Here is a 25,352-nt window from a genome sequence, read left to right as displayed (position 1 = left end):
TTGGACAAAAATCATACATTAAGAAATCTTCACACATATATTATCTTCCATTTATTCTCAGGCTTACGGACTCTGCTCCAGCCTTCCTGAAAGGAAAAGCAGCAGACCAGGGCCACCTGAACAAAATCAGCTTCCCAACTCCAGGCAGAAGGGCCCAGGACTCAGCTGGGGAAGGACCCTGATCCTCAAAAAATGTTACTCGAGTAACTCTTTCCACAGCGCTCTGAAGGGGAAGACAGGGTGTCAAGAATGGTGATAAACTGCAGTAGTTAGATTAAACATTTATTTTTTTTTTTTCATATATTCACAAAATCTTCACAAAAGTATTGAAACTCAAAAAGGAATTAGACTTGAGTCAAATACAGAGATGAAATGTACAAGACAAATGAGCAGGCAAACTAAAAGGTCTTGAAAGTATTTTACTTCAGATTGAAAAACGAACAGTTCAACTGTTCCGTTTAAATAAAGTTTTGCAAGATATACAGTATTTTATGAATACAATGCTGGTCATTTGAGGCAATGTAAAATACCTCAATTTTTCCTTCATGCTTTTTTTTTTTTGCTTTTTTTTTTGCTTTTTTTTTTTCTTTTAGAAAGATACTGTTTACCAAAAAGAAACTTGAGCAGTCCAGGAAAAGCTTTTTTCCATTAAATTTATGAAAACCATAAATTGAGGCAAACCTAAGATTCCCAATGGAATCAAGATTATCTTCCCGCTACCACCACCTTAAAATTATCACATGCTTATTGGAACACTAATATCTGCACCCTAGGAGTACATTTGCTTTCAACAATGAGGGTGATTCTTTTAAAAACACTTCAGTGTGGTAAATGCGATACAGATCTTTGCAAGTATTAAGTTTTGGAACAGTTTTGCTAATAGCAGCTAACAATACTGGATTAATATAATTTATAAATAATTGTTCCCTAAGCGGTGAACATAAGTCTACACATTCACAATAATCTAAAACAAAATAAATAGTGACTATGCATAATGTGGTACAACTTTCACTAGTTTCTATGAAGAAAAGCTGAACATCTTGATAAAATTATCTGATCAAATTAAAACATGACTCTAAAAATTAAAAAAAATTGTCAAATTAACATCATGTAAGCTTAGTGTTGGAGTAAATGTTATGACTTGCTGTATTTTTGGAATATATATATATTTTTTTTTCCTTTTTGAAGTAAAACACTTTAACACATTGAAAATGTTTATTAATTTAAGTGATAACATTGGTTCTGGTCTCATTTTACTTTAAAAATCATTGCACTCATTAGTGCCCATAAAGGTCAGGTTGGTCTGTAGTATTCTGTAAATGTATATAAAAAGTTTCTCAAGGCTAACAGCACTTTTATAAAAGCATCATCTCAGAACTGCTGCATTTAATACAGCCCGGTACGCCAAGTACACAGACTCTCCTCTTTACAGAAATATGTGAAAGTAAATGCCACTTAACTCTCGAGCACTGAAGTGTCCCCACTCCTGTTCCAAACTATGCCTGTGAGTGCAATTTTCCATTTCATTCGCATTCATGGCACCAAAGGTACTGCAGCCTAGACTTGTGATGTGACTGAACCACACACACGTGGAGTTTCAATGACATGAGAACTGGGTCAATGAAGAAATATTATGAGATATGAAGGTTTGGGTCTTTAAGGCAATATAAAGTATATTCCATTATTTGAAATTGTTTTGTTTTTAATAATTAAGTGTATATATAAAAATGCCTAAGAGGGGAGTGAGAAAAAAATATTTTAATTGTAAAATTTACTTAAAGCTTCAACAGTTATCATCTCCTACAGGAGTTAGCAAAAATATAAAAGACAAAAAAACCCAGACCTGGAAGGGGGAGGAAAGGCACAAACAAGGAGGCATGGGATTAAAGCAGCCCAGGAATGCAAACGTCTGTAACAAACTGAGTTCTGTTGTTTTGTTGTTTTAAACAAAAAAAAAAAAGAAAAAAACAAAACAAAAACAAACAAAAAAACCAACAAACCAATCACCACCATCAATCAAACAAAACAAAACAAAACAAAAAAAAACAAACCCAAAAACAAACCCCAAGTGGCTCTTTGTTGTTTCTTTAAAATAAAAAAAAAAGGGTTGAGGAGAGACCACTAAGGGGAAGAAAAAAAGGATACAACTATAAAACCCCATTGCCTGAAATGATGGCACTCTAGAAAACAAGGTGAAGGTTACTTCTCAGAGATGACAAGCTCAGTGTCTACACAAAGTACATGTACACTTTATACAAATGAAAATCTTCATTTGTCACCATAAACCTTTCTTTCAGAGGAACAGCTTTTGCAGATCAAACGTTCTATGAGATCTTCCAAATGCCAAGAAAAGAAATTCTGAGCAATATAACTAGTAATGTCTCTTTATATGGATGTTAAGATGACAATTCAGATTATTTTCCAAACTAATCCTGAGAAAAATTTATGTTTACAATTTAAACAGTAATGTTATGTAAAAAGTATTAACAAATCCACTATTACAAATGTCAGTTTTCCTATATGGTCATCTATATATACACAATAAAATGGTAAGTATATGCAAAAATAATTAAAAAATCATGCACAAATTACTTTCACCTTTAAAGGCTGGGTTTCCCTCAAAATACAATTTTTTGCCTTTTTTTTTCCTATTTTTTGTGTTTTATTTGTTTGTTACCACCCCCTAGACACACTGAGTACTATCTCTACAGGTCAGCATGAGCTGATGGGAAATACATTTATTTTACATTCAAGCTTTTATATCCTAAATGACCCTGTTGTAGCATATGACTTATCAAATGAGCAGCCTTTTTCCTCATTTTAAAAAATTATTTTTTCCTTTTTTTTCCATTTTTTTCTTTTTTTTTATTCTTTTTTTGGGTTTTTTTTTGTTTTTTTTTTGCAGTGATCAATCTTCATGTTCCGTTCCGTGGCGAGCTGGGAAAAAAAAATGCAGTTGCTAATCTATGTCTGAACAGTCTGAAGCTCCAGAAGAGATCCAAGGAGTCACTATCAAACTATCCTGTAGCATGAGATCATTGCACACAGAAGAACAGTCATAAAGTAGGCAACTATCTACAAAGGTCTGACAGGGCTGCATCCCTCTTGTGTTTCCTCTTTTTGCCGTGGAAAAACTGATGGTGTGATTTGCTGCCTTGGTGCTGTTTGTTTGTGACTGAGGTACCATGGCTTGAGTTTGTTGGGCCTTGGAAGCCTTTGTTAGAAGAGCGAAATAACCGTGCGGATCCATGCTGCGGAGGAAAGAGAAGGTGGTGAATCCCTGCAGTGGGATAAAGCACGGCAATCACACAGCCCTGCCTCTGCACAGCGAGCACGGTGACTCCTGGGGACAACACACCCGAAAAACTCCCTATGGCAGAAGAAAGCTGGCCACTGCTGAGACAGCAGCACCGCAGCGCCAATCTCCCGCTTGGGTGGCTGCAGACAAATGTTCATCTCTAGCCCCAAACAAGTGCAGAGAGGAGCAGAGCACTTGGAGTTTTGGAAAGTATAAAGGTATTTTACAGAAATGTCCATTGTCCAAGACAACACAGGAAGATTGCTCAAATCTGATCCAGGACTGATCTTATGCCACATCTTTTCAGAGATGGGGTATGTCAGATCATGGGCACGCACAGTCTGGAATTAGTTCTGCCCAATAACACAAACACACGCTCACAGCATAGCCGAGGCCAGGTGTGTGAACTGTTTTGTTAGAAGACAGATCATCAGCAAATATGAGGCATGTCTTCAGAGTAATTTTCAAGGAAAGTATTCCAGAAGGTTCTGGATTATGTTTCAAACATTAAAAACCTAATTTCTGAAAAAGTGTAAGAATTTAAACTGCATCTATCCAGGGTATACTGTATATAGAGGCATAGAACATTTCCAGAATACTGATGCATTCCTCAGTTTGGGAAATCTCCTAAACGCATAAGCTCTCAGAGGTGTCATCATAAGGATGCTTGGCTATAGAGGAAAATGAGGGTGAATGCCATGTATTACAAAGAATCTTCACCTCCCTTAGTGGAAGACAGATCAAAGAGCAGCCAGTCAGAGTTTTAAACACACATTTTTGCTAACTGTTTTCACTGTGTGTAGGCAGGCCTCATTTCTCAAATTTTGCAATCAAAACTGGACTGATGTGCTTTTTGCAAAGGAGGAAATGGGTGCAACACAGTTGAATACCTCTGGCAAATTTGGTGTACAAGTCAGACCAACTTCATCTGTTTTAAAGTTGGGAAAGCCACGGCTGCAAATTCATCTGTGCAAGCTTAACAAAGAACCAGGTGGCTTTACATACAATCAGTGCTGGAAGCTTTTTAATGGGGCTAAAGGGAGGTGAAAAATGCAGTGTTCCCTTTCCAGAACAAGCTACCCTACCATGGAGGATATGTGTAATATTCAAATAATCTACACAGTTGTTGTTTTGAAACATTTCACAAACCTGAGATTTGTTCGTGTTGCTGGATGTATTGGCTGTTTGGCTATTTTGTGTTTTCCCACTTGACTGGGAGGATTCCAGTGACACTTCTTGTGACCCCACTCTGTTTGTGGTAGACTGACGACAACTCAACTGTTTAGAGGTTTTGCAAGGTGTTCCATCAGAATCCTTCAGGAAAATGTAAAGGATTAGTGAGCTTTTCTTAAGAGTGAGTATTTCTAAAAGTGAATTTTCTTTTAAAAATAAAGTTAACAGTGGACAAAACTGAAAACTTTTTTATTTTACTAGATATTACAATTCTTTCAATCCAGAATTCTTACCGACTAAAACAGATTTAAAGATGTATTGATCTGTGATTCTGGCTTTGAGAATCTGCCTTTTATTTTTTAAGTAAAATTCTCAAGCAGATCTTTTTCAAAGCTTTTGGCCTGTTTGTTTTTTAAAGCATGTGGCTTAGGACTACTGGTCTATTTTACTTTTGAAATACAGTTTTCCCAGAGAAAAGAGGGCTGTGGAACTTTGTGTCTATATATTCACTTTCTACGTGTACTGTGTCAAAAACACACTGCAACTTGTATGTGTAGAAATTGCATAAGAGTTAACATCTTATGCAAGTTAGGATTCTGGATGAATTAATTGACTAGGATTGTGAGCTCCCAAAATGTATTTTGTGACAATATAAATCAGAGGGAAAAAAAACCCGAAGAAATATTAAAAAGCAAAGTGAGAAAACTTCCAGTACTTACTACATCACTAGAGCTGGACAGTGTGGATGATGATGATGATAAAGGACCTGATGAAGAATTTGAAGAATGTTTACTAAGTGTTTCTGAAGTTTTATTTCTAGGTTTTCCCAGTGCTTCATTCTCTTCAGCAAGATTATTGTTGCATTTGTCCAGCTGCTGAGTATCTACTATCAAGGTTACTCCATTGCCTAGTAAAAACAAAACAGAATCATCGCCACACATTTAAATGCAAAAATATGTTGCCTTGGGGTTTTTTAATATAGCCCCTAAGATACAAAATACATGTTACATCCCCAGTAACGTGTGGACATAAACATTAATGCTCTGAGCATTGCCCATGGTTTGAGATGGAAATTAGGGACCGAAGATGTGGAAGAAGGCAGCAACAACGTTGCTGCTGTAGATTGTTTCATGCCACGCTTCAACAGCACTCAAATACAAAGAATTAAATTCTATTCCTATATGCCCAATACTCAGCAACTCCAATTTTTCCTCTGCTGGAGCTGCTAGCATCAGAACTCCAAATAAGCCTCATTGCTTTGTAGGATTTTCTACACTGAAAATTCAAGATACAGAACTCTCATATCTCACTAAGCTCTGCCTTAAAAAAAATAAATTGGAACTTAGATCTGAACTAAATCAACAAGACAACCCCTGTTACTGTCACCATTACTTCCTTAATACAGGGTTATTTTTCTTTTTTGATTGCTGTTTTATTTGAAATAAGACACTTAGGAGGTAGAGATTTACATGATGAGCATGCACGTAGGCAGCTAAAAGGGAGGTGATGGGAGCTCAGGGCCTGCAGGCTGACAGCTCCAATGGCACAGAGCATATCCAGCTGACAAATCACTCACACAAGTTCTAAAAACAAGTCAAAAAATCCCAGCCTAGCCAAAAGAACGGGTCCTTGAAACATCTTCTCTGATTAATCGCTAACAAGAGAACACTTCTGACAGGAAACATTCTAAAATTAACTGGAGAGTATGAAAATTAATTCTAGTTTGAAAACTTCCAGACAGCAGACACACCTGCACCAAAAGAGGGTGGCAACTGGCTGCTGAAGTCAGAAGATGGGCAAGGGATTAAAGGTGATTCCAAAGGGCATTGTCACCAAGTTCTCTGGCTAGATTTTGTGTGTTTCCATTTGTTAAAAACAAGATCATGATTGATATTTCAGGACTTTTCTGTTTAAAAGACTTATTCCACTTACAGAGTGAATCCTGGCTTAAGTATTGCTTCCTTACACATACAGTATGTTAGACCTTAAAATGACTATTAAAAATGCAGAATTTAAGGATTTAGATTTAAACCAGCATGCTCATCAATTCTTGTTAAAACCTTGTCTACATTTGAAGGACAAAGGAAGTGTGACACTGACAATGTGGTAACTTAAACTGGAAGTTTTTACAAAGTCTTTTTGGAAGGCAGCACCCTTTACAGACCTCTCTACTAACTAAATCTATTGTAGTACAATAAAGATGGGGACATTTTACTCTTGTACAAATCTAACTTTTCTGGATGACAAGACAGGAATACCGAACAAAAAAAGGAAATTGCTTTAAGAGGCACACTTTGATTTATGTGAGGCAAAAGCAATCTATACAAGCAAAACGTGCAGGAAGTTTCCCCCTCAGCCCTGCTGAGTCAGAACTCACCATTACATGAAGATTCTGTTCTGCTTTGCATTCCCCACTGCTTGGATATCCAGTCTCTGTATGTGGCCACTTCTTGTGTTACTCTAATTATTCTCCCTAATATACTGCAAACCAGGAGAAAAAAACAAAACCAACCAAAACCATCACCACAATTAATTTTTAGACACAGAAAAATATAAGCAATGAATGACTGAGATTTAGACTTGGAGACTTTACCTTTCTGTTTCGTTGTTAGGATAATATTTAGCTATTGGGGAAACAGCATGGCTGAGAACAACATAGGCATAATCAAAAGCCTGCTTCACTTGCATGGCACCATAGGAACTCCTCCCAACGTCATTACCTTAAAAAAAGAATATAAATAAATAAGATTGAAACTGTTGTTATCACCTTTCAGGCATGAGACAGCAATCTGTTTTAAAAATTGCCCTTAAGTCCCAACTAACTGTAGCCACCTCTTGTAGAACAGGATTAGCATAAATATTTATTATATTTGTTATATACATATATGTATATATATATATATATATATATGTGTGTGTGTGTGTGTGTATATATGTGTATATATGTGTGTATATATATATGTATATATATACATATATATAATATACATACATACACATATATATACATACATATATTTCTTTTTTTTTTTCTTTAGCATAAACAGCTTAAAAGATCTACAGGGATTTAGATGTAAAGAAGTCCAGACCAGCAATTTTCTGGGTACAAGTACAATATATGAAGAGAAAAAACCCCCCTGCAGCGCATCTATTAAACATTTAATAGTACTGCTATTCCATTTTGGTTTCTGAGGATACCTGGCTGTAATGGATCCTCGATGTACAGCATTGATGGTCTGTAGCCATCCAACATGCTTTTCTGCACTTCATCCTTGGCAACATAAGAGCCACCATCCTTTATTCGGATTCCAGTCTTCAGATAATTGAAGTGACGTCCATATAATTCAAAAAACTCTATTAAAAGAACACCATAGTTGGCATTGGGCATACAGGCATCTTCCCTGGGATGCAGCTATTAAGAAGAGAGAAAAAAAATTCATTCTTTTAAGACTTCAAGCTCTTCCCTTTTTCACAGAAAACATGTCTAAATACAGTAATAAAAATAATAAAATAGATATGCCTAAATAAAGTATTTTCCCTTGATTAAGCAGTTTTGCATCTTAAAAAAGATGCTATGACAACTTTTATAAAATAATTACCTCTTCAAAAAAAAGGCTGGCAAGCACTAATCTTTTTGTATTTGAACTCTTAGTCCAATAAGTGAACTTCCAGCACTAATGGCAGGGTTCTTGTGAAAAAGCAGATATTTGCACCTCACAAACCTGGGTCTGCAATACAAATACAGACTTCTCATGTGCACAGCTATACACAGGATCCCCTCTACTGTTAAGTAAGTAGCCTGAGAGGCAGCCTGAGTGAACAAAACCAGCTCAGAGTTGTAACAGATATGAAATTTAACTTTTTTTAAAATTATTTTTAATGAGCAAATGAAAGTGCTGTTATTCAACACAAGAAAAAAAATAGATTGGGAGAGATTTTGGTTTTAATCCATATGCATGTTGCCCTTATTTCTTTTGTGCTCAGCAGGGAACAGCAAAGGCACTCAGCAAACACCAAGCTCCAGTTCCAGGCTCAGGTTTTAGAGTAATTACAGTCTGGAAAAGTATGGACATACACTTGCAAACATAGTTATACAATTTAGTTCAAGAAAAAGAACAGGGCTGATATAGCCAGAAATCAGCTACTTCATATTTGTCCAGTATTTCCCTCTCTGAGGCACAACAAGATAGATTTAGCTCATGCATTTTGTTCTATTAGAGTCAAGAGAAAGTTGTATAATATGTTTGTTTGATATCAGCTTAGAAACCCAGAGAACCAAGATTACACTGCATTTGTGAAAGCAAGATGCAGGGTGTGTGACCTGGAGACCAATCAGGACTGCTATAAAGGACAGCTGCAGCTAACACCAACCTTATGGAACTTGTTCCAAGCAAGTTATACCATATTCAGGTTGTTTTACTATGAATGACATATTTCATGTGTATCAAAATCTTATGTATCAGTGCCTGGCATTGGTACACCAACAGATCTTCCAAACACCTTTGTACCAAAAGTATCAGCATCAGAAAAGGAACAGAAGACAGATGGGACATATCTAATTTTAAATGAAAAGGGGGTGCAACCCCAAAAGAATGATAGCCTCAGTGATGAAATTTGAGGGTTGAGGGTCAAATTCCTCCTTAAAGTGATGTCCGCAGGCACCAATGGCATTGATAGATTCCACTGAACTTACCTGAAGGAAACTGACAGCCATTAAAAAGAGACTATAAGAACCAATTCCACCTGTAAATACTTCATTAAGGTCCCTCTGCAACAGGAACTGTTTCAGTACTAAAACTAGAAATGGTAACACAGGATATTTCTGAAAGAGAAAAACAAAGTTGTTACAATACTGCGATGCATGCATACAGTGGAGAGCATACTGAAACCATCTGTTTATTATATTTTGTCTTTAAGCTAACTATAAATCTAATCTATCATTTTTAGTAACAGTGGAGAAGAGCCAATGCCCTACCTGTGATTAACAAAGGTATTTTACCTGTTTGACTCTGGTGGCAGATATTAACAACAGAAAAAAAGTTATTACATCATAAAAACAGAAGTATTTGGGTTGAATATACATCAAAGGAACAACTGTGGAGATACTGACATCTGTAACAAAACCTTCTTGCTACAATTGAGAGGTAGCTCAAAGTGCACTGAGATTTCTGTCCTGCAAGTACTTCGGATGCCCAGAGCTAAAGAAAGCCCTTCAAAATTACCACACCCCGGTAACATTTTCAAACAAGCAAAATATCTTTGGGTAACTGATCCTTTAAAGGGTTCATCTGCATGGATTCCCCTGAGGGGTGGCGAACACAGACCTCTGGGACAGCAGTGGAGGCTGGGCTACACCTGCACTCTGTATACCCCTCACAGGGGAGGGGCAAAAGAGGCTTAATAAGATCACTGCTTTTATCAACACAGAGCCAAAAAGTTCCTTGGTGTCACAGATCATGAAATGTGGATCAATATGTCCATGACTGCAAAAAGTTTAAAGGGAAAGAAGAAATTGTCCAAGAACCTCTCTGCATGAGCCTTACGGTGAGTACTGGGAGCCCTATCCAACTGAAGATCCCTAACTACCTAACTGAAGATTTTGAACTATTAAGAACATCCAGTCACAAGCTGAAGTGTTGAATATCAGTATATACCAAAATATAAAGATAGGATTTTTCTTGGAAAACTGCATACCCTTAATAAAGGCTCCAACTGCCTCGGATTTCCTAAATAACCTGGATGAAGAGAAAGAGGCACTTCCAAGCCAAATGCCAAATATGACATCTCAGTTAGGTACTGAAGTTATGTGGGACAAAATAAGACCCAAGAGAATGCCCTGGAAGTGTTACACACAGAGTGCCTCGAGAACACTAACGAAGTTGCTTGGCAAGAACACACCAAGTTTTCTCCAAGCCAAACAAAGGACCCTCCACAGCAGCACAGCTGCCCGTGCTCAAGGCCAGCTGTGGTGTGGCACAGCTGCACAGCCTTGGCTCAGCCTGCTGGGAACACAGCCCTGTGGGAAAGCACCATGTGGGAAGCCTTGCTGGGAGTGCCTCCACTCTGCTCGAGAGCTGCTCCCTGCACTGTCAGCCTGGTCCACGCTGCCCCACACTGGTGCTGATCCACCCTAATCCTGACCCCACCCACAGCCTGGACATCCCCACTGGACACCTCTCTGCCAGGCACTGGCCACTCTGGGAGCTGACCCCAGCTACTGGCACCAGACCTGCTCTGCTCTTTGGGCTCTTTGGCTGGGGGGGGCTGCAGCCTTGTCCCTGCTGCCACGCACAGCTCCTGCTCCATCCCCAGAGGCATAGACTGCTCTTGCCCCGACCCAAGGTCAAAGGGTCACAAGTAACCCACGCAACTTCATTTTCCATGCTTTCACACACAAAGACACCTTCAGGCTTTCATAAGGAGACTATCTCCCATCTTGAAATTCAGAAGTGTGGAGCTCAATGAACTGCAGTTAAAAGAGCAGAACACTTAAAACAGGGAATAGTGCATTTTTCTTAATCATTGTACCATTAACTCTACTCCACATTTTATTCTTGTATTTTAGTATCTTCATGCCCTTTAAGGCAATCTATCTACAACTTAAGACCATCCCTCAACATTACTGGACAACAAAAAACAACAGAGTAAAAGTGTATCTCTAGTAAGGATACAGTCCAAGTAAAACGGAAAATAAAATTAAGTTGTCAAATACTCAGAGTGTAGTTCCATGAGAGTGTTGCCTAACCTTGATAAAATCTTTGATGAGCTGGGCTGCTTTAACCCCATTCTGTACATTAAAGCTTATATCAACTTTTACTTCAGTGAAGGAATCTGTCAGTTTAATAATAGGTACCTGCAAAAGAAAGATATAATAAGTCAATACAGATTTCCAAAACACACTTGGTTTCATTTATGACTTACTTGAACCAGCAAACCTGAAGTTTATTATGAATTTACAGAAAGGAGGTAGGCAGTGAAATCAGGACTCCTATTTGTGAACTCACTTGCCTTGCCACTCTGTTTACATAACCTCGGCTTTTCTAACTCATAAACATTATTTTCAATTTACTGTCCTGCTGAACAGGACTTAATGCTTCACCTTCCAGGTGATTTATTTTGGAGTGGTTTGGGTGAGTTGCTGTTGCAGCAGCTCAGCTCTGGTGGAGACCACAGACACCAGAGGGAGACAAACACTGGAGAAACACAGAGAAGTGGTCCTGGAGTCATCAGAAATGACACAGCTTATGTCACTGGGGTCATCACTTCCTCACCAAAATGAACTTCAATTAAGAAGTACAAGATATGGAGAGTACTCTGATGTGTCTCCACCTGAGTGACCACCAAATTTACCTCTCTCTACTAATAACAGCCATGACTCAGATATCCCAATACTCTTAGAATTAGCAAGAGGTAGGAAATTATAATGGAATTAATATGTTTTTTGTGAGACAATACCACTACCTATTTAGACAAGGCTGTACTTAGTACTTCTATGTGAAAACTGATTATACCTGCTTACTTGCAAGAAGAAAAATTACTTACTTCTGTAAAAAATCAGTCCAGAAATGCACTGTTTCAAAAACATCAATGCACAACATTGACTAGTCCAATCTCTATTAAAAGCAACATGTTGTGCATATGAAATATCAGACAATTTTCACAACACAAAAAATGCTTTTGTTATTGCAGTATCAATTATTTTGTCAGTAATAAAAATCATACTAAATAAAGAAGTTCTTTATGTTCTATTTCAAATTTAATATACAAAATAAGTTTCTGCTTATAAAAAAATCATTCTTTTAACCAACATCTTTCTTTGATTAGAAATTAAGCTTAAAACAAGGGAATACCCTCTTCCCCCAAACTTACAGTTGCTTTATCTAAAACCTTTACTGAGTTTTCATCTGCTACATTGTGCTTTCTAAGAGCTTCTTCCAGGGTCCAAAGAGGTAATGTCTCCCATTTTCCAAACACAACTAAATCAATATCACTGAAATGGAAAAAAATATATTTATTCAAATTAAAAGACCAATACACTTAAAATACAAACAACTGACATCCATACATAACTCGAATAAAGCTGACAGAACATAGCTGAACCAAATAATTCATTCTGATTCTTCCGAGGAAATGGTTGGAGATGAACTCCTACACAGAGTTCAGAAATACAGACCATTTCAGGTTACCCAGAGGAGGGGACAGATAAACATAAATCAATTAGACTGCAACGCCTTAAATTATCCTCAGGCCACACTGTGAGCAGAGAGGGATCAGCTTCTCCGAGTGATTCAGAGCAAGAAATTAACTTGCTGTGAATCACCACCTTTGGGCTGTATTCATCAGCAATGTCGATTTAACAGCCTGACACCAAAAGGAAAAGTCCTGTTTCCCATCCTCTATCTCCACATGCATGACCCTGTCTCCTCCTTTGCTCCAGGTCTGGTGTTTGCCTAATCCACAGCAAATCAGTTCAATCTATTAATGGGTCTGGCAGAAACCTTCTTCACTCCCCCTTTAAAGGACCCACAGAACATTCTGGGGTAATTTCCTGCCCCTCTGCATCTCTGAGTTGGTTTTTTGGATGATCAGAGCACCAGAGGACACAGGGTAAGCTGCTGGCCTGTAGTATACCAAGAACAGGGAGCAAGGCAAGGGAGAAGAAAACACGGCAACTTGGACTTCAGGAGGCAATAAGCTATTAAATAACACCAAGCCACTAATTAACTTCACTCATTAACTCAGCTCTTTGAAGGGGTGTCTCCATCTTACTACACTTCCTCCCTATGCACACACAAAATCATTTCATTACCCAGGAAGCTGACACCCTAATCCAATCCCTGAACTCAAATTAAAAAGGTGGCTGGTGTCACATTTGGGCCAGTGAGGGCTACTGTGATTTCCTGAGCTTCTCCCTCCTTGCTGCCCAAGTCCTTTGATTTCCCTGCTTGGCCAGGAACACGAAGGAGATGAGCATGTAACCCTATAGTTATGCTAGCAGTGTGCTTCAGTGCTATGGAAAACTGTGTAACAGAAAACACAAAAAAGTTTAGAAATACCTCCCCCTGCAACAGATTCTATAGATCTGCTGATTGACAAACACCACTGCTTTAAAAACCCCAAAGAAACTGCATCTGCATTAGATGAGCTGTCTCCTGAAGCAGCATTCAGCCACAGACCACTGGGCTGACCAGGACAGGCAGCACCCGGCCGCTTTCAGAAATGGGTTCAAAACTGGCTTGGAGAGCAGGAAATGTGCTGGACATGTCTCTTCTAAACTAAATTAGTGTTAAACTCACTGCTGACAGTTAAAAACAGGAGACATTTTCCTGATGCACATCAAGAGAGAAAAAGCAGCTCTGTTGCCACCTTGAGCACAGACACTGCCTGCAAAGGGACACAGAGATCCAGGAGCAAAGCCACTGTGTGCCCAAACCTTCACCAGCAGCTTAAGTTAACAGATATAGAGCAAATCCCAACAGAGACACACAGCATTAAAAACACACTTCAGGCCTTTCTGAATCCCAGAGCCTGAGATTTAAACAAACTGAGAGGTAGGGAAAACCTAGGGCAGAGGGAAGCTTGGTAAAAGGCAACAGTGAATTAATGACCAACACAGAAATTATGACTATTTTGAAAGTTTGGCTAGCACTGACACAGGAAGGTTTTTTGTGGGTTTATGTACTGCATTTGAAGTATCTGCCTTTGCTCTCCCACAAAACCTCACCTGAAAAAATACTCAAGAAAGGCAGTATATGACAACAGAAAAGCATTTTTGTTATATCTGTTTTAAAACAATCAAGCAAATACAGTTAAGTATCCATCAAGTGGCCAGGAATATCTCTCTAGCATTACCAGCATCAAATAATATTTAATTAAGCCCATTTAAAATAAATTTTAATAAGGCCAGGAATGAAGCCAAATGTGAAAACAACAAGTATTTGTACACCTCATTTCTGGCTTTACAAACAAAAACTGAGAAATTAGACTTCCTTACAACTCCTGAAACTAAAGCAGGAACTAAAGCATTTGTCTGGTTCTTTCTTTTACAAATAGAGATGAAACAATGATGAGGATATCCCTCACCTGCAGGCAGTACTAGATGTCCTCCTGTTCCCAAACTATGGAATTCAGTTCAAAAGTTATCCTCAGATTTATGCTATTTAAATGTGTTTATCCCCTGCAGCCATTGAAGCCTTTCATTCTATTTCTATTTAGTTGTCATAAATACTCATAATTTCTACACAGAAGATACCAGTGTCACTGCTTAAAGACTCTTTATGAAAACTAGCAATAAATTTGAAAAAGGTAGATGTTGACTTTGTACAGATTTCACAAAAGAAGACTGAAGGAAAAAACACTCAATTCTGTTGTAACATTTTCTTTTCAGTGCTAATATTAACAACGTTATGTTAAAGGTTTCAATTTAGTCATCTGTGGAGATAAAATTTAGCTTTTCTTTTAGGGCCAACATCTTCTTTTTGGAATAAAGAAGCCAATCCCAACATAAGCCTTTTCTGACCACATGGTAATTCAGAACCTTCTACTGATACATGCAAGATCTATATAGACACGTGTTACAGTCAATAGTCTTATTTATTGCATTTCTGCACACTTTGCAGAGAACTAATAGCTTAACACTTCCTTAGCATAACAAGCATTGACAGAAGCAACACAGATCCTGGGAGAGTAGATAAATGACCTCAGGGTTACAGGTCCAACAAGTTACTTTTCTTTTGTGTGGAATTTACACTGAAAAATTACTAACCTTGTAGGTAAATATAAACCAGTTTTAAAACTTCCAAATATCTGCACCTGAAACACAAGAAAAGCATATATAAGAAAACATATAGGATGAATTCAGAAATTTTTCAGGCTTCAGATGACAAAAGTTTATTAAGCTGCTTGTAAAGGCTGGCTATTGCTACCCTCCATTGGTAGGTTTTGGTATTGCTAACAGGCACTGAACACTTCTGTTAAAGCATACACATCTTCAATGTACTACAAACAGCTGATCCTCATTGTTTTTACTCATAAAACATTAATAACTTTGGCTTTTCTAATAAACAACTGCTTTGCAATGTAAAAATTGTTCCCATGACCAAATTTGTCAAAAACCCAGAACCCAAGATTTTGAAATGCTTAATGATGGCAGAATATTTAAGAAAAACAGCATCAGTTTAATTTGATTTTTGTTTTCACTTCTCAAAGTATACCTCTCAGTATTGAAGCACTTCAAAGTTTATCGTATTTCCATTGCTTTGCATACTTTAAAAAAAATCAATTCTATCATGATCCATTTTTTTTTTTGCATTACAAAGCAAGTAGCACAACTCCATCTATTTCTGCTTAAACAACAAACAAAAGTTTCAGAAAGCTTCACATCCCACAGAATTACTTTATTATGCTGGATTTTTACTAGCACTGGAGGTGCAAATCATCAGGTTTCCCCTGAAAGCTGTCCAAAACCACGCTCTCATTACTTAGGCAAGCCTTGCAGGGAGGTCAAACTCATGTGCTGAGTCTCAAAGGGGGGTTGGGGAGACTTCAAAGTAAAAAATATCTACACATTTGGGCTAATTTTCAGCCATTCTTCTGATGTGTTTCCTGGAGCCACCTTATACAGACTTGAGTATTCTGCTTTAATGAGTCTCATACACCAGCTTGATTGCCACCTATTTGTATGTCAAGTGACCCACTTTTTATGTTTTTCCCCTTCAGGATAAGAAAAAGGGGGAGACAGGAAAAGATGGCATTGCAAGTGCCTTAATACTTTAGCAGACTAAGAAGCAGTTTGAGTGCTTCGTCCTGATTATTTTTTATCACTTCACTCCTCTTAGCCCCTCACCCCAAGCCCAGTAAAGAGTACATACACAACTTAAATGTTGAAACTTCACAGCTTCTCAAACATGCAAAGACTGTGAGAGGTGCCACAGCACAAACATCAATATTGTACAAAAGCATAAAGGCATCACAAAGCTAAGAAGGTAATAATAATCACTATGTTTATCCAGGGTAGTAATAAAAGTATCCTCTATGAAACTGGGTTCAGTCAAACCAGGATTCATTTGGGCACCAAAAACACCAGGAAAGTGCTTTTGCACAATAAAACAGCCCTGATGGGTTCAGAAAAAACTAAACGTGCTTTCACATTATCAAACAAAATACTGTGTTCAGCTGAACAGCAAAGAGAGCCCTGACTGAATAAACAACCCTGAAAGTATTCATAAACTTACTGATACAACATATATGACCTTTACCAAAAGGAATGAGACAACATCTGCTCTTGTACAATAATTTGGAGTATGAGAAACACTGAACTATTAAAAAAGAAACCCACACCCACACTTCAACACTCTCTCACAAAAACTGGAAAGACAAAAGTGGAAGAATGGAGAAATCAGAACACAAATTTTAAAGGATTTTGATTTATTATCAATTTGGAATTGAAATTGTTGAAGCTCTGTAGCCATGCATGTACTGAAAGCATCCCAAAACAGAACACTACAATGGCTTGAGACGTGAGCATTAGTTTTTGAGGTGTGCCAATGCTGCTGATAATGTTTTTATTGTTTGTGGACAGAGATCTGTATTTGCACTCATACGAAAACTTCAGTCTTCATGGTAGTGTAATGGCTCCTACTCCTCTATGTTATTGTTACTGTTTATCTCACTCCTGTGAACTTGTTCATATTACATTCCACAGTCCCTGAAGGAGCTTTAATTACTGTATGTGTCCAATACATGCTCACTAAGCACAACAGAACCTGGAAACCCACAAAAGCATGGTAAATTTCTGGTATCATAATCCCTTTTGTGGTCAAAACAACAAAAAATACATCCACAGCCAATTTAATTTCTCTTTCTTCTACATCTTTCAGTAGAATTTTCTGAAGTTCGTCGAAATAAACAGAGTTCATCTTTCTACCTTCATTCCCAATCACAGTATTTTCATAACTGAAGTGTGTGAAGTATGCAACATTCTTTTCAGATCTATGTGGTCACATGGACATGAAGCTCAGGATATCATGACAAACGTATCCTAAATTCGACTGCGTAAGTACTTATTTGTTTAGTAGCCAAATTTTCCTACTAAACAGGTCAAAAATCTTCACCTTAAAAAGTTTTCATTTAAATGTTTTGAGTTGTTTGGTTTCAGCGTAATTAAAGTGTTTCTTATGGTCAGAGCTCTGCTGATGCCAAGAACAGTTCTCATTTACTAGGAATGTTTCCTTCTAAGCACATTCCCTTGAGTAAGAGAGCAAACGACACAATTGCTAACTTCTATAAATAAAGTAACAGTTCAGGATACCTAGTTTTACCCCCCACTCCATCTGCTTTTTCAGCCTTTCCCTAAGTGGAACAGGGGAGGGAAAAAAAAAAGGACATGCTCAGTCACATTCCACATGTACATTCTCTGTACATTTAAATTCATGAAGCCCTATCTTTCTTTTCTTAGTATCTGATTTTTATGTATTTATACATTTTTTTTATGTCTTACCTATGCGTTGAGTGAAAAACTACAAGCTAAATGTGTATGTTTAACTTCCAAGTTTATTTAAGCTGGTTTGGCTGTATCAACGACTCAAAATGAACAGCTTAAACATTAACTCATCACTTTACACTACAGCTAGAGCTGAGGACATTGGACCAGATAACACTCCACCTTCTCAGAGCATGTACTCAAAACTTGAATCTTAGAAGTAGCTAAACCAACATAGATTGTCAAAAGGTTAGTGATTAACTCAAAGGACTGAAAAATTACAAGAGACTGTCCAAGTCGAACACAGTTGAGTTCAGCAGTTCCCAAGCTGATCTGGCAAAATAAGTTTTAGAAAACCAACACCACAGTAATGCTGTTGTAGTTCCCTTTTAGCCTCCAGAAAACGGAAGGACATACAAAAGGAGAATTTTTCCTCAACGCAACAACTGCAGACAAAATGCAGTTGGGCTTTGAAGAACACTTACTGACTTGAGAAAAAGGAACTGGCATGCTCTCACTCTCTAACATTTTCAAGCACAGCAGAGAAAGACAGTCCTGGCAGATTTAACTGGCACTAATTGAAAAGTGAACTTTGGTTTTTCAACTACACAGTGTGTGCTTCCTCTCAGTCACGTTACAGCTAAGCCCAGCGGTCAGCTGTTGCCTGCGGCAGGACTTGTAATTTGCTTCCCCTCCTTAAATACCTGGTGGCTACAAAGACCTTTCAGCAACTTAAAGAAAGACTATTTTCTCAAGGATATACACCCACATTTGTATGTAAAAAGTTACTTTTAATACAAAAGACTTTTACAGATCAAGCCTGTCCCACAGAGTATCTCTGGAAGCAGTATGTTCTTGCGCCCTATTCAAAGTGCTGGTGGTAACAAAGAGAGATTCCCTGGTAATAAATCCATTCACCCCATTAGACTAGTTAAGTTTGCAGCACACAAACTTGCCTAGGAAATTGCAACATCTCTAGGCTGAAGCCTCAGTAGTTTTGGTGAAATCCTCTCCTCCAAGGCACTGGCAGGGTGTGGCACCCACACTGTTGCCTGTCAGACCACCACTCCTGCTCTTGATTAGGGTCCACCTGACTGTTTCACTGGGTTAGAGGAGAGCTGTGCAACACCTGTGGCACATGCAGCTCTCTTACACAGTTCCCATGGAAAGGTTACTGCCTTTGCTCAAAGAGAAAATTGCCAGAGACGTGGAGAAATGACTCAAACACCTCCCTCCAGCTGTGCAAAGCAGCAATCACCGAGGGGAGAGTGCTCCTTCCTTAGGATGCTCTCTGATACACCGTCCGTAACAATAACCTCTTGGGAAATGGGAGTATATTTTACACACAAAGCCATACACCACATACACAGAGCTTATACAGAATTCACATTCCGTCGTATTCTGCCGATTTCTAAAAAGGCATTCCAAAAAACAGGTTAAGAAGATTTAAAACGAACAGTGAATTTAAGTTACTCATGTCAAAACACTGTCTTTTACTGTGGCAGGATCAAAGAGCATCCTTTATACTAGAGATTCTGCTGTCTGAATCTGGTTTGCTATTCTGGCTAAGAAGCCCTTATTTTCAGCTACAAATAGATGACTACAGCTAGAAATTTACATTCTGGCAATGAACACAATATTAGTAGAAGAATATAATTAAACTAGATTCAATTATGCCAGAAACCCAACTGTGTCCCCATAAAACCATGTTGACTTATAAATGCAACTTCTCTGTCTTCTTCTTAATCTAACCTTTATCAAAAAACCACACAGCTCTGCATAGGAGAAACTCTCATTTTGAATGAGTACATACTAGCAAAAACCCATCTTCAGTGGAAAGAGGCATTACACAGCTAAGCACATGGATCTACAGATTTGTTTCTTCCTGAACACAGACTCCTGAGTTTTTTTTTAATTTGTAAAGTATAGTATAACTATATTTTATATAACTAAATTTAGTAGATAGAAAAAACTTAAATAATATTAAAAATACCATGGTCTATATAATGTGACACTGCTGCTACACCATCTTAACAGATTTATTCAAGATCACAGATCTTTGGACTAAAAGCCCTACTACTAAAGTTTCAGAAGATTTTTTTAAACACAATACATGCATACATGTCTGATATGTTCCCATTCATCTTATCAAATGAATATTCATGAGACTGAACATTACCACACCTTATGCCTTTTCTGTGACTACAGCAGGACTAATTTGTCTTTGATCTTATGTGATATAGAAAATATTACCCTGTATTATTTGAGTAAGAAAGATGACCCCTCTCATTTCACAACAAGTCTTTTTATGTTTAACATGGAAAAATAAACATCATTTGCAATATTCCATAAAGTAAACAGGCACAAAATGTTGCTTTTACATATTAACAAATAAAATAGTGTCCTACTCACATCTGCATTGGGCCAGAGCTCTTTGATAACATTTTCTATTCTGGACACCACTTCCATCCGCATTCTCTCTTCTTCAGGTCTGGGAGACATGTACTTATAAAAGTCAATGATTTCTTCATGAAGACTGAAGAAAAAAAAAACAAAAAAGAAAGAACAAAGAGTCAGAAAAAACCCCACATGCAAATGAAATATCAACTATTCTAACCAAAAATATTTTAAGCTCCTAGTTTTCAATTTCATTAAGGGACAATTTTAGAGCAGCATGCAATTTAAAAAAATCCACATTCACAACATTTTGTAGCACTTAGTTCCAATTAGCTTCTTATGCCAACAGGTCAATATTGCACTTGATTTGCTAAAAGCATGGAACAAATCTAAATCCAAGTGCCTTCAATTCACATTAAAAGTCACACTCTATTTCAATGCCAGCATAACACAGAAATGGTTCAGTCTTCAACTAGGAACGCAGCTGTAGCTCTGAGTACACACTTCACAAAAACACTTCCTAGTCAGCCCCTTGGCACCAGGCAGGGAGTTTCAGGCAGCAGTCTGTATTCAGTACCACGCTTGCAGAAGTTAACAGTAATTGTGCCAGTACTAGAGCTAGAAAAACTGCTTCTTTTACTGCTTATAGAAGTCACATAAACTAAAAATGTACTCTCCCCCCATAACCCCAGAAAATACATAATACCCATGCAGCAGCAGTTGCTCAGAGAATAAATGACAGACAGTTAACCCATATATAATTTACCATATTACATGTGTTTTTCATTGTCAGTGGGTTATGTTTAGCTTGCCTGTAATGAGAGCTGAAATAAAAATGTCTTCATACAGTACTACAAATTTCTGTGCTTCTGTAGTACCAGAAACACATCATCAGCTTGACTAATAATGTAATTCCAGCCGCTGAGTAACTAAATTAATTTCATTTGTTTCCTGCAATGACCATTATAGTAATAGCTAGTTATCTTTTAAGAATGTATTGTTTCTAGTTACCACGTACAACTGCATCTTTCATTAAAGCTCTGAGGGACCACTAGAAGAGAGCAATTTATTAAGACCAAGCCCTTAGCTGAGATGGGGAATCTAATACTTCCCTACTGCACACACACTTATAAAACTTATAAATCAAATGTTAATAACTGGAAGCTGTATACAGGTGTCAACAAAACTGATTAAAATATCCAACAGTTGTGTTTAACAGAGTCAGAGCAGGCAAAGAACTCAAACCACCTGTGTTAAGTTCTTCCAATACTGCAGTGTTATGAACAACAGAAGCTTCCCTCCTTCCGACCCCAAGTGAGGGGAACAGTCACAACAGCCTGGCAGCTTGGGGTGGCCATTGCCACGACTCTCTATATAGATAAGGTTAAGAGAAAAACTCCTCTGACAGAGGACATCTCTTACCTCCTCCTACAGCTGCTTTCTTGCTTTCCCTTTGAAGCTTACATCCTGGAGTTAATGTGCACATTCCAAACCACCACTTACACCAGACTGACTACTCTGCCTTCAGCTTCTCAGCCAGTTCTACTCTTCACTGCTATTCCATGTGTTGGCATTTCAACTTTCTCAGTTTTCTTCCCAGTGCAAGTACTGGATTCCGGTGAGAAGTAGGGGATGAAGGAGAAGTTGAGCACTTCAATGACCAAGTTCACTCTGTCCTCACCGCCTTCAGTCACGTGTACTGAATTGCTAATTTGTTTCCACATGCTTGACCCTTAATCTAGCTTTCAAAACCAGAAGTAACAAGGAAAATGGCCAAACCCCCAATAACTGAACTCCTGAAAATAGAAATTATATTTCAACTGCAATTGGTAAACCAACTTACAGGAAGACCTGGGAGTCAGGTCTGTATTTAGGGGCTAGGCAGTGGGGACCTGATGAAGAAAGACAGCCCCATTTCTGCCTCTGCTCCTCTGGACCAGCTGGAGCAGACTGGTTACATCCACAAGGCACACGAAACACTGCTCTGGGGCAGTGTTTTCAGCAAGGACTGAATGCCCACAGGCACGGCGAACCACGAGGAGCAACACCAGGCTGTCTGAGGGCACTGAATGGCATGAGACATGCTGGGATGATACCAAGGGAGTATCCCTGGGGAGAAATTCATGCATGGCCCAGCACAAATCCATACTGCCCATCATCAGTGGGCTCAGCTGCTCCTGGGCTCACACTTTATGGGAGTTAATTGTTGCCCCGTTCCATCAGGGAACTTTGAAAGAACAAGGCAATCAGAAAAGAGGTCCCCAAAGTGCACAGAGAGCCAAGCCATACACACACTGCAGCTCTCAGGGCACTGCTCTTTATTAACTCCACTGACACTCTGAATCCAGATAATTCTATCAATTGCTGCATTCTTTAGAAGCACATAAAATAATGATGCATTGTCAGAACCAGATGTATTTCTTTTACTAAATATAAATAACAGATGTCTGCATTTCTTTGAATAGGATCCTTCTTATTCTGAGGTAGTCATGAAAAGCTTTGTGGCTAAACAAAAAACTAAGCTACCTGCAAACACACAAATCTACATTACACATGCACAGAATGTTAGTAAACACTGCACATGTAGAAAAGAATGAAATCTGAACTTTTTCAATGAGAGAAGAAAGGCTTAAAGACTACTAGAGAGAGTTCTCATCAGCACTTCAGTTGGAAATAGTACAGACATATCTGTGTTTCATCTGCTGCAAGACTCCTGCTGCCAGGACCTCCTGTGCTGCACAGAGCCATGGTGTGCAGAAGGCAGGCAGAAGCTACAGGGGCTCAAGACTACACCTGGATCCATATTTCCCTGCCCAATAACAGGCTGCTGCCAAGAAATAAGGGAATGATTAATTAAAGCCAAGACAAACAGAAGTAGGCACACGTGGATTTCAGAGCAGTACAACATGACTTAGAGGCGTGACTCCAATTAATGTGGAGTTAACTCATGCTGTATTGAAAATTAAAACTCAAGGTTATTCACTGTCTTAATCAACATCTATTATAGCTGCTGTTTTTCAAAACAATTTGTTAGGATTAATGGAGTCTGTTTACAAAAGTCTCTAGTGAAATTTTCTATATTTAGCCAAAATGAATATCAAAGAGACTGAGATGTTCCTTTTGGCATCATAACAGTATTTTATTATTTAATACCATTAAATTCATCAGTAATTTCAGATAAAAGTCCTTAAAAGGAAGCTTGTTTATAGAAGGAAATTACACTGCAATAAACCTGATTTCACTGTTGAAAGATACTTCATTTGGCTTTATAGTCATACTGAAGCATACCCAAAACATACTTAGGATGTATGGACAGAATTCTCTGCCATGCATAAGAGCATTAGTTTGCCATTTTTGTTACAGCAAATAGGAGCAAAGTGGATCTTTGTCCTGTACTTCATGAAATCTTAACCTATGGGGAGAAGTAAAATAAAAAGCTCTCTTACACTTTCTCCGACAGGTTTTGAAACAAAATTCTACCTGCATCATACCTGTTTTCAAGTCTGTAAGCTTATTCCATCAGAATTTCACAGCGTGAACAGAATTACAGAGAAGCCACTCAATTTAATTTCATGTCCCACTGAGGGGGACAGTGATGCATCATTAAAAAACAAACTATGGCTGCAAAAGTTGTAATCACAAGAATGACTTCCCACGGTAACATCACTGAATAGCCCCACCAGGAACACAAGACTGTGAGACTCAAGTGTTCTGTGAAAAGCTGTAGCTTTTGGAGGAGCAAGTACTATGGAACATTACATTGCTTTCTTAGTTTGATCACAACTTACTTTATTTTGTAGCACAATTTGTGGGCTCTAAATGTAAAACACAAGAATCTCAAGCTCCTTTACATAAGACGTTGCTCTGGAGTATGAATCTTGCTGCACGTCTGGCAATCAATTAAAAAATAATCACGTATGAACAAAATGTCATTTCTGTTTGATATGCAGAGCACACAGATAACGTGGCCTAGCACATACACTTGATGTGTGCACTTCAGCTACCTGACACCTAAACCAGCACAACTCTCCTGCTTCAAGTCCAGAACTGGAACCAACAGTGACCCTGGGAGGGACGTCACACTATGAAACACAACTGGAGATACTACAAGGGTCACTTCAAGTGCCTGTCTGCACACAGATCCAGATGCAGAATAAATGAGCAGCCCACTGTCCTCACAGATTTTGGCAGCTTGGAGGAAGCCAGCCTGAGTGAACCAGTGCCCAGGGCTTGACAGCCACAGCAGTAGCTGACAGAGACCATTCCCTTGGTCCCCACTGTCCCAAGGAGCTGAGCAGCAGAGCCCAGCCCTGCTAAAGCAGAGCAGTCAGCAAGGTGAAGATCATTCTGACCCGTTTTGCTTAATCACAGGATAGCAGATAAGTGTTGCTTTGTGTGTCAACACACTGTATTATACTAACCAGAATAATTGGCTTTATTTTAAAAAATTACTGCTTTGGTCATTCTGGAATTGTGCTATACTTCCACTCTCATCTGGTTTTTCTTTATTCTTCATTTCACAGGAGAAATTATGCAGGCATGCATGTTCTAATTTCTCTCATCAGGGCGTTACCCATGGCTTCTGCTCCAACTGTTCAAAATTCTGCTCATCCATCCCAAAGAGCTTCTCTGCCTTGGGCTTATATATTCTTTTGCACACAAAAGGCTATTTGCAATGTCACTGAAGATAATTTAACACAGTGGATATCAACTATACTCGAAAAAAAACATCTAGTGCTTGTGCACTATGGTTTGGTTTTGGCAGGATTTCTGAAGGAAATTTTATTTGCAGAATGATGAAAATCTAAATTATTTAGAAACTACGTGGATGGTGGGCTGAAGCAAGCAATGAACACAGAGGTGACTTTCATCTTCCTAAACTCTATGCTTTAAACTTTAAGAGTTTAAGGGATATTTTCAACACAGTCCTGCAGCACTAAATGAGCCTTTAGTATCTAAGTTTTCTTTGGATAAATAAGTCCTAAAGGACAGTGTTTAATTGCC

The 25,352-nt window shown here is 38.3% G+C and overlaps 1 protein-coding gene across 1 annotated transcript in view; it reads right to left on the bottom strand.

Annotated features, from left to right (window-relative positions):
- Positions 1–575: 575 nt before the first annotated feature.
- The window catches only part of TENT4B (terminal nucleotidyltransferase 4B), a 41,046-nt gene continuing 16,269 nt past the window's right edge, over positions 576–25,352 (bottom strand). Inside the window, exons 2-12 of the mRNA XM_038148039.1 lie at positions 20,364–20,487; positions 15,237–15,283; positions 12,341–12,461; positions 11,217–11,324; positions 9,165–9,293; positions 7,670–7,883; positions 7,065–7,191; positions 6,849–6,952; positions 5,191–5,378; positions 4,448–4,612; positions 576–3,251 (exon numbers count right to left, since the gene is read on the bottom strand). Of these exons, the coding sequence (XP_038003967.1) occupies positions 3,072–3,251; positions 4,448–4,612; positions 5,191–5,378; positions 6,849–6,952; positions 7,065–7,191; positions 7,670–7,883; positions 9,165–9,293; positions 11,217–11,324; positions 12,341–12,461; positions 15,237–15,283; positions 20,364–20,487 (1,507 nt within the window). The 3' untranslated portion in view covers positions 576–3,071. The remainder of the gene's footprint in view (positions 3,252–4,447; positions 4,613–5,190; positions 5,379–6,848; positions 6,953–7,064; positions 7,192–7,669; positions 7,884–9,164; positions 9,294–11,216; positions 11,325–12,340; positions 12,462–15,236; positions 15,284–20,363; positions 20,488–25,352) is intronic.

The sequence above is a fragment of the Motacilla alba genome, chromosome 11 (assembly GCF_015832195.1).
Source record: "Motacilla alba alba isolate MOTALB_02 chromosome 11, Motacilla_alba_V1.0_pri, whole genome shotgun sequence".
Classification (NCBI taxonomy): Eukaryota; Metazoa; Chordata; class Aves; order Passeriformes; family Motacillidae; genus Motacilla; species Motacilla alba.
This window is presented reverse-complemented; position numbering and strand designations above follow the sequence as displayed.